The 10,845-nt window shown below is 42.6% G+C and overlaps 1 protein-coding gene across 1 annotated transcript in view; it reads left to right on the top strand.

Moving 5' to 3' along the window:
• Positions 1 to 5,353: 5,353 nt before the first annotated feature.
• The window catches only part of ube2j1 (ubiquitin-conjugating enzyme E2, J1), a 61,598-nt gene continuing 56,106 nt past the window's right edge, over positions 5,354 to 10,845 (top strand). Inside the window, exon 1 of the mRNA XM_020612915.1 lies at positions 5,354 to 5,729. Coding sequence (XP_020468571.1) covers positions 5,699 to 5,729 — 31 coding nt within the window. The 5' untranslated portion in view covers positions 5,354 to 5,698. The remainder of the gene's footprint in view (positions 5,730 to 10,845) is intronic.

Raw genomic sequence — 10,845 nt, 5'->3', positions numbered from 1 at the left:
TGTGTCCAGCTTGAGTATATGAATCTTTGTTCAGTTACTGCCTGTGGAGTAGTAAACCTCTTGTGATCAGTCAGTCAATCTTAAACTTTATTGCCAAGTATGTTAAAATACAAGAAATTTGACTCCATCTTAATGGCCCCCGGTGTTCACCAAATAAAACAGAATAAAACTGAATTAAAACAGAATAAGTAAAAAAGAACAAGAAGACAAAAAATAACCATCAATTGATGAGTATGTACATATAAAAGTTATATTTATTAAGGTATTGCACTGTGGTGTTTACTATATATTGTTATACATATAAGCATGGATAAACTGTTCATCAGTGTGACAGCCCAGGGGAAGAAACTGTCCTTGTGTCTGGTTGTTTTGGCGCACAGTGACCTGTAACATTGTCCAGAGGGGAGGAGTTCAAACAGCTTGTGTCCAGTATGTGAGGGCTCTACAGAAATCTTGCCTGCCCTCCTTTTGACCCATGAAGTGTGCAGGTCCTCCATGGAGGGCAGGCTGGCAAAGATGATTCTTTCTGCAGTCCTGACTGTCCACTGGAGTCTGTTCCTGTCCTGTTTGGTTGCTGAACCAAACCAGACAGTGATGGAGGTGCAGAGAACAGACTTGATGATTCCTCTGTAGAACTGTTATCAGCAGCTCCTGGGGCAGGTTGCACTTCCTGAACTGGCACAGGAAATACATTCTCTGCTGTGCCTTCTTGATGATGGTCCTGATGTTGGACGTCCACTTCAGGTCCTGGGAATTAGTGGAGACCAGGAACTTGTAGGACTTTACTGCTGATACTGTGCTGCTGACTACTGTGAGAGGGGGTAGGGTGGTAGGGTCACCTCCTAAGATCCATCTCCACTGTTTTCAATATCTTCAGCTCCAGGTTGTTACAACCACATGACAGGACCAGCAGCTCAACCTCCCGTCTGTAGGCTGACTCGTCACCGTCTCAGATGAGACCAATGACCGTTGTGTCATCTGCAAACTTTAGGAGCTTGACAGAGGGGTCCTTCGACATGCAATTGTTGGTGTAGAGTGAAAACAGCAGCAGGGAGAGCACACATCCCTGGGGGAACCTGTGCTGATAGTCTGGGTGCTGGATGTGGTTTTCCCCAGCCTCACGTGCTGCTCCCTGTCTGTCAGAAAGCTAGTAATCTACTGACAGGTGGGGGCAGGCACAGTGAGCTGGGTCAGTTTAGAGTGGAGGATGTCTGGGATGATGGTGTTGAATGGCAAGCTGAAGTCACATAGAGGACTCATGTGTAGGTCATGGGGAGTAAGGTTGTTATTTACAAAATCCGGTTGTTCAATTGAAAAATAAATCTGCTGGATTAATGATGTCTGAAAAAAGTATGTCCCTTTTTGTATTTCACTATAAAATCAGTAGATGGCAGCAAAGGCTAAACCCTGATAAACTCTGTAGTGGCGTGCTGAGATTAAAACAAACAACAACAACAACAAAAGTATTGTAAATGACCGGATTATGTGAACCACACAAAGTGTCTTTTAGAATGTGATCAATATATGCTCATCTCTAATATCTGTATGGCAGAAATATGCTGCTTGTCAGCGTCAAGTCAAGACCTCTGTGACTGAAACAGCGCTGACTAATATTTCTCTTAGCAACAGACCCCCTCTTTCTCTCTCTCTTTCAGACCAACACCCACCCAACACACACACAAGCAGAATTAATCTGGATTTGGTGGGTGGAAGATTGCTTCATTTGATGGAGAGCCAACCTCATGACATTATATAAAGGTTTTTTTCCCTCTCATCTATACACACATCAGTTGTCATGTGACAGTCCAGATTTCTCAAAAGGAAATACCATAATTTTATAGACTATGCTGCTACGGCTAACTCATTGTAACAGGCTACGAGAAGCAGTTTAATTTGATCATAATTTTATTTGTTGGATAGATAAAACACTGTGAATGTGATGCATGACACAAGACTGTAGCATTTAAGGGTGTTTAGTTTGCTCCCTTTGATTTTGATATATGGCCTTGACTGTTATTGACCTATATGGATTTTACAAACTTACTTATTTATAAATGTAAACATTTTCATGCAAAAAAAACCCAAACATGTTCAGTATTTGAACTGTCATTTCATTCTTGGTAGAATGGAAAAACTTTGGTATCATCATGTTATGCTAACAATCTACATTATTCTCTGATTAAAACCCAGACTAAAGGAAATTCTAAATGAAAAATAGTTAAACATTTTGGAAAATATTAAATATATTCTTTGCCTCATAAAACTGATAATGATCAAGCAAGATATGCCCTTTAAATCACACATAAACCAAGTCTCTAGAACTGCCTTCTTTCACAAAAATCAGTAACATCCTCTCTCAAACTAATGCTGAAAAACTGGTCCATGCATCTGTTACTTCCAGGCTGGACTACTATAACTCTTTACTATCAGGATGTCCCAATAATTCCCTAAAAAGCCTCCAGTTAATCCAAAATGATCCACCCAGAACACTGACAGGAACTAGCAAGAGAGATCACATCTCGCCCATATTAGCTTCTCTCCACTGGCTCCCTGTAAAATCCAGAATATAATTTAAAAGTAGAATGGGAGGCAGAGCCTTTAGCCTTCTTTTCCTGTCCTGTGAAACTAGCTCCCAGTCTCAGTTCAGGAGGCAGATGCCCTCTCTACCTTTAAGATTAGACTTAAGACTTTCCGTTCTGATAAAGCTTATAGTTTGGACTTACCTTAGTTATGCTGCTACAAGCCTAGGCTGTAGTGGGTACTGATATGGAGTCCCTTACCTCCGTAGTGGAGAAGAGGACCCCCAGTAAGCTGCTGTCCATCCTGGACCCTGTTCATCACTCTCTGCACAGCACCATCAACAGGTAGAGGAGCTCATTCAGCAGCAGGCTGCTGTCTCTCTCCTGCTCCGTAGACACACTGAAGAAGTCATTTCTCTCAGGTCTTTTCAGCTTTTCCCAGTGAGGATGTCTGATCTGACTTTGGGACATGGACGTGTCACTACTCAACTCCATAATATTATGATCCCACTTCACTATAACACTGTACTAATGCCCAGTTTACCCTTGTTTTTTTCCTTTGCACATAATGTTTGCATTTGTTTTTATCCTTGCACACAGTGTTGAGTCCTGCACATATTGGCATTATACACAGGTACCTCATGCACATATACTTGTTATGTATACCCTATGTATATTGCATACCTTACTTTTATTTTTACATTTTTTTCTTGTAGTTTTTTTTTTTATACTTTTTTCCTTGTATTTTAGTCTTACTCTTTTTTACATTTCTTTACTTAGGGTGCTGTGATTTTGTTAATCATTGCTCTTGCTACTGGATATCTGAACTTTATAATGGGAAGAGTCCTACTCAACTACCAGACTTGAAAACAATAAATTCACAATGAAAACCTACTAAGAATCCAGCACTGTGATGCAACCATTTCGCACATATTATCACACAGTCCTGTGTGAGGAGAGTTCTTTTCACCTGCAGCTAACTTTGCTCAGATGTTAAGTCTTATGTGATGGTTGTGCCTGTAAGTGACCAAATGTGTACCTGTCAGGGTCATCAGCTGGGTTGGGGCTTGTATAGCTGGCTGGCCAATGTGTGTGAAGTGATGGAGGGACTTCAGAGAGTTGTCAGTGTTTGGAAATAAAAAGGAATTGACTGACTTCTTTTTCTTCTGAAATTGTGCAGCTTTGCAATAAACATTAAATGGCTACAACAACAAATTAGCAAATGAACAGTCAGCGATAATGGAAGCAAACAGGAAGCACCTGCTTACAATTTGTAAATTATACATTTTTTGATTTATGATACATTAGCAGAAATGTCAAAAAATATGTCACCATGGGTTATTACATCTAGTTTGAAAGCCAAAAATGGCATTTTTACATTTCAAATTAATTTTACAATACAATAAATTGTGCTTCAACAGTGGCAATGTCCGATGCATGGATATTATTTAGCAAACTGCCGCCCAGAACAAGATGAAAAGGACATCACAATCCACTAGGACAGACCACATAAAGGTGAGATTTGTACTTTATTAGAAGTTCTTTCAAACATCGTGAAGTGTTTTCAAACATTTTTCAAGAGAAAAAACTTTAATGGTCACGACAGTGTGGCTGCTTTTGCATATGTGCATCTGGTTTCTTTGGCCATCTCTGTTAAAGTGCAATGCACAGCCATTTATCTTGTGTTTCTGTGGCATGCATTCATCTGAATGGGACTAGGAAGTCAACAAAAATGTGTGGGGAATTGAGGAATTATAAATCAGAAGAATCATAAATATATATTCTTATATCCTTTAGTAGTGCAAGCTGGCACACATCAAATGTAACTGATGAAAAAAGTTCAAACTTGTTGGCTATAACCATGTCTCAGAAGAAATAATTGCCTATAAGAGCATTGTTTCAACAGAAATACAAGTGTGCTGCCTGATTTATTATTCCAACAAATCCACATGGCAGCCCTATATTATATATCGTTAATTTAAATAGGTTGCAGTTTAAATCTTGCATCATATCCAGCTGTCTTTATTGATTTTCAAATGCTCAGAAATATATTCTCATCACTCTTGCAGTTGATTACTGATGTTAATGTGGTCAAAATCAGAATCAGAATCAGAATCATGTTTAATAGCCAGGTATGCTTGAACATATAGGAATTTGACTCCAGTATGAAGGCTCTCAGACAACAGTAAATAGAAATTATTAATACAAATCAGCACCACAGAGCCACAGCACCACATAGAAAGCAATGCCACAGAGTTACATTGACTTGGCTGCTATCTTCCAAAGTAAGAATTTGATATCAATAGCCATCATTATGCTTCTGACATTTGAAGTTAGCAATATGTGACAAAACATGTTTTACAACCTTTTTGACTGTCTCTCTCAAATATTGTGTCAATATTGTGTGAAATTTAATAATCAGCTATCTAGCTAACTAGCTAAATTTAATGAGCTATCTACAACAACAGAACCCAGAATTAGTTTGCAAGGCTGTACAAGTCATTAAAAGTAGTAATTGCTGATAAATCCCGTAGTTCTCTGCAGCAAACAATGGATCTTAATCACAGTTTGGAACTATTTGAAGGTACAAAAGTAATGTGACCTGCTGCCATTTTTGTCCCCCTCAGTGTTGCAACTCTAATCTTAACTGCTCTGGTTATGGCACAGTTTTACAAAATACATTTTTAACAGTAAAAAGTATCAATATATGTGATAGGTATATCGCTGATCCCGGACTGGTACTACTTGGCATAGAATCGACACTAAAGTTTGTATTATCGGCCACTCTTACAACAGGCCAGTTTATTTATTCATTCATTCAAATATTTATCATGAGCCCGTCAGTAACTTCCTGTTTCCACAAATGACGTCACACGGGTAACATTCAACAAACAATTTCGAAACCGAAACTGCGGATAACTTGAAAAACAACTCTTCGTTATTGTGGTGGTCACTAGATGCAAATATCTTACATATTTGTCACCTACTCGAGCATCGGATAGAGTTGACAATCAACGAATTTTAGCTGTCCCACTCATATTTGAGGAGCGAAGAAAGCTAGCAGGGCTGCTAAGTTAAGCTAACGTTAAGTGGATATCCAGCTGGGAACTAGCTAGCGAGTTAGCAACAAAAACTCGAAAGCACTTAGTAATTTAACAGAAAGCTCAACGTCTATCAACATGGAGAATAAATATAACCTCAAGAGTCCAGGTAAGCTTACCTCCAAATGCTGCTTTTTTTTTTTTTATTCTGCAGCTGGCAGCGAGTTTGCTAACATGACTTCCACATCGGAAACCCACCACTTCACTTTTTACATTACTTGATTAATATACAGTAGTTAAGACCGTAAAAATAAAATAACTACATTGACACGAGACGTATGTGAAGTACAGTAACCTATTATGTGTTGGTATTTGTGTTCAATTATGCTCTTCTACTTGTCTATTCTATATGGAGAGCATTTTAGTTGTTGTACTGTGCAATTGTCAGAAATAAAACGTAGTTATAGCGCTGGTATAGGTTTGTTCCTGGGCTACGTGTACATAGTGCGGAGTTGTGTCGCGTTAGCCTTTGTTTAAGACACGTCTGCCTATGTTGTTTCAGTCAAGACACTTCGAAACAATAATTACAGGTGGAACAACTAGCCCAAGCTGGCATTTGGTACACAAAACATGAGCTAGAGGGGGTCAGCAGGGTGATTAAAATGATTTGCTAAGATATTTAGTGGCATTGTGCGTTATACAGACGACAGATTATATTCCAAGCAACAAGTGAGTCGCAGGTAGTATTAAAACTCCACATGCCTCATTGCTGCTGCTAAGTGAATAGCTAAACAAACGTGAAGCTGCTGTTGGTATTGTGTCACTTAATGGACATAGCAATAACACTATCAGGCCATTGGAATTGTGATTTTGCAAGGTGGTATGTGGAAGATTTGGCTTTAAGATGAATTCATTCTATTACACTATGTGACTTCTTGGACATTGTTTAATTTATCATTTTAAAGTGCTCCCTGACTACAGCTATGGTGGTTGGAAGATTTGTTGACAAATAAAAACTATATAAGACTATCCATCCATTTTCATCCGCTTTATCCGAGACCGGGTCGTGGGGGCAGTAGTCTGAGCAGAGCCTCCCAGACTTCCCTCTCCCCACACACCTCCCCTAGCTTCTCAGGAGGAACCCCAAGGTGTTCCCAGGCCACCCGGGAGACATAGTCTCTCCAATGTGTCCTGGGTCTGCCCTGAGGCCTTCTCCCGGAGGGACATGCCCGGAATACCTCCCCAGGGAGGCGGCCAGGGGGCATCCTAAACAGTTGCCCGAGCCACCTCAACTGCAGCGGCTCTACTCTGAGCTCCTCATGGGTGAATGAGCTGCGCACCCTACCCCGAAGGGTGCGCCCAGCCACTCTCTGGATGAAAACTCATTTCTCCTGCTTGTATCTGTGATCTCATTCTTTCGGTCATGATCCAAAGTTTACGGCCATGGGTGAGAGTAGGAACATAGGTCGACAAATATATTGAGAGCTTCGCCTTATGACTCAGCTCCTTCTTTACCACAGTGGACCGGTACAGAGACGGCATTACTGCGAACACTGCACCGATCCGCCTGTCAACCTGCCGCTTCATTTTTCCCTCACTTGTGAAAAAGACCCCGAGAAACTCCTTCACTTGAGGGAGCAACTCGCCTCCAACCCAGAGAGAGCAGTCCACCTTTTTCCAATTGAGAACCGTGGCATCGGACTTAGAGGTGCTAATTCTCATCCCCGCTGCTTCACACTCGGCTGCAAACCCCTCTAGTGCCCGCTGTAGGTCTTGAACTAATGAAGCTGACAGAACCACATCACCTGCAAAAAGCAGGGATGAGATTCTGTTGCCACCAAAACAGATGCCCTCTGTTCTCTGGCTGCACCTAGAAATTCTGTCCATAAAAATAATTAACAGAATCGATGACAAAGGGCAGCCTTGGCAGAGTCCAGCATGCACCGGAAACAGGTCGGACTTACTGCCAGTAATGCGAACCAAGCTCCTACTTTGGTCATACAGGGAACGGACAACCCGTAACAATGAGCCCCGCACCCCATAATCCTGAAGTACATCCCACAGGATGCCACGAGGGACATGGTTGAATGCCTTCTCCAGATAAACAAATCACATGTAGACTGGTTGAGCAAACTCACATGAACCCTCCAATACCCTAGTGAGGGTATAGAGCTCGTCCAGTGTTCCATGGCCGGGGTGAAAACCGCACTGTTCCTCCTGAATCTAAGGTTCGGCTATTGGCCGGATTCTCCTCTCCAGTACCCTGGCATAGACTTCTTGGGGAGGTTAAGAAGTGTGATCCCCCCGGAGCCTTGCCACCGGAGAGTTTTTCTTTTTTTTTTTTTTTTAACTGTCTTGGCAACTTCAGCCAGGGTAATGGACAAGTCCCCTCCCGAGTGCCCAGCCCTGGCTTCCTTTACGGAAGGCGTATTGGAGGGTTTGAGGACATCTTCAAAGTACTCCTTCCACCAGCCGATGACATCCTCAGTTGAGGTCAGCAACACACCACCTCTCACTGTAAACAGTTTTGGCAGAACACTGCTTCCCCCTCCTGAGCCCCTGGACAGTTTTCCAGAATCTCTTTGAAGCCAACCAAAAGTCTTCCTCCATGGCCTCACCAAACTCCTCCCAGGCCTGAGTTTTTGCCATGGTGACTGCCAGAGCTGCGTCCTGCTTGGCCTGTCGGTACCTGCCAGCTGCTTCAGGAGTCTCATGAGCCAACCAGACCCAATAGAGCTCCTTCTTCAGCTTAACGGCATCCCTTACTTGCGGCGTCCACCACCATGTTTGGGGATTGCTGCCATGACAGGCACCGGAGACCTTACGGCCACAGCTCCTGACATTGGAGGTGTGGGACACAGTCCATTCGGACTCAATGTCCCCAGTCTCCCTCGACACCTGTTTGAAGCTCTGCCCCTCTCTTCGTCGAAGTGTCCATAACATATGGCTGAAGATCAGAGGAAATGACTACAAAGTCGATCATCGACTTACAACCTAGGGTGTCCTGGTAGCATGTGCACTGATAGACCCCCCCCATGTTTGAACATGGTGTTCATTATGGATAAATCATGACTAGCACAGAAATCCAATAACAACTCACCATTCAGTTTCAGATCAGGGAGGCCATTCCTCCCAATCATTCCCTTCCAGGTAGCCACGTTGCCCACGTGGGCGTTAGTCCCCCAGTGGAATGACAGAGTCCCCTGTGGGAGCGCTTTCCAACACGCCCCCCAGGGACCCTAAATAGGCCGGGTACTCTACACGGCCATTAGGTGCATAAGCACAAACGACAGTTAGAGACCCTTCTCTGAAAGAAAGGCGCAGGGAAACGACCCTCTCATCCACCGGATTGGGATTTTTAAAGCTGAGTAAAACAACAAAGGCTTATTTACTGTAAAATGTGTATGTGAGCTGTGGTGACGAAAGCAGGAAAGACAACAATCATTTCCACCATTAGAAAAGGAAATGCTGCATTCCACCATCTCAGTGTACATAAAAATAAACAAATCACCAAGCTCACACATAAGCTTCTTGTGGTAAAATTAATTTAAATCCCGGCAGCAGTCAAAACTTGGTGTGTTCAGTCATTACCTGATATGATAAGAAAGAGCAAGACCAGTCTTGCAAACTTTGCTGCCACAGTGACATGTAGCCGAGTCTCATGAGAGCTTTAAATCAGCCTAAAAGCATAGCCTAAATGTTAATCCATCATAAATGCACAGAGTATCAGGTCATTCATTCCAAAGTAAATGATCGTTTAGAACCATAGCTAACTTTGTGATTTATCTCGCAGTCAATCCTAAACAGATATGCTCTGGAGTTTCATTATAAACTAAGCTTACTCACCATAACACCTTCCATCCATGTGGCCTAGCATGTTGAATGCATGTCCTTCATTATTAATAGTATGACATGTATATATTGCAGTGTTGAAAGCGCTCCCTTTTCTTCGCGAAGCTGCGCTAACAAATAGCACGACTAAACCTGTCGGTACCTGCCAGCTGCTTCAGGAGTCTCATGAGCCAACCAGCCCCAATAGAGCTCCTTCTTCAGCTTAACGGCATCCCTTACTTGCGGCGTCCACCACCATGTTTGGGGATTGCTGCCATGACAGGCACCGGAGACCTTACGGCCACAGCTCCTGACATTGGAGGTGTGGGACACAGTCCATTCGGACTCAATGTCCCCAGTCTCCCTCGACACCTGTTTGAAGCTCTGCCCCTCTCTTCGTCGAAGTGTCCATAACATATGGCTGAAGATCAGAGGAAATGACTACAAAGTCGATCATCGACTTACAACCTAGGGTGTCCTGGTAGCATGTGCACTGATAGACCCCCCCCATGTTTGAACATGGTGTTCATTATGGATAAATCATGACTAGCACAGAAATCCAATAACAACTCACCATTCAGTTTCAGATCAGGGAGGCCATTCCTCCCAATCATTCCCTTCCAGGTAGCCACGTTGCCCACGTGGGCGTTAGTCCCCCAGTGGAATGACAGAGTCCCCTGTGGGAGCGCTTTCCAACACGCCCCCCAGGGACCCTAAATAGGCCGGGTACTCTACACGGCCATTAGGTGCATAAGCACAAACGACAGTTAGAGACCCTTCTCTGAAAGAAAGGCGCAGGGAAACGACCCTCTCATCCACCGGATTGGGATTTTTAAAGCTGAGTAAAACAACAAAGGCTTATTTACTGTAAAATGTGTATGTGAGCTGTGGTGACGAAAGCAGGAAAGACAACAATCATTTCCACCATTAGAAAAGGAAATGCTGCATTCCACCATCTCAGTGTACATAAAAATAAACAAATCACCAAGCTCACACATAAGCTTCTTGTGGTAAAATTAATTTAAATCCCGGCAGCAGTCAAAACTTGGTGTGTTCAGTCATTACCTGATATGATAAGAAAGAGCAAGACCAGTCTTGCAAACTTTGCTGCCACAGTGACATGTAGCCGAGTCTCATGAGAGCTTTAAATCAGCCTAAAAGCATAGCCTAAATGTTAATCCATCATAAATGCACAGAGTATCAGGTCATTCATTCCAAAGTAAATGATCGTTTAGAACCATAGCTAACTTTGTGATTTATCTCGCAGTCAATCCTAAACAGATATGCTCTGGAGTTTCATTATAAACTAAGCTTACTCACCATAACACCTTCCATCCATGTGGCCTAGCATGTTGAATGCATGTCCTTCATTATTAATAGTATGACATGTATATATTGCAGTGTTGAAAGCGCTCCCTTTTCTTCGCGAAGCGGCGCTAACCAATAGCAGGAAT

This window comes from Monopterus albus, unplaced genomic scaffold, assembly GCF_001952655.1.
Source record: "Monopterus albus unplaced genomic scaffold, M_albus_1.0 scaffold128.1, whole genome shotgun sequence".
Taxonomy (NCBI): Eukaryota; Metazoa; Chordata; class Actinopteri; order Synbranchiformes; family Synbranchidae; genus Monopterus; species Monopterus albus.
Note: the sequence above shows the minus strand (reverse complement) of the source record. Positions and strands in the feature narration are given on the sequence as shown.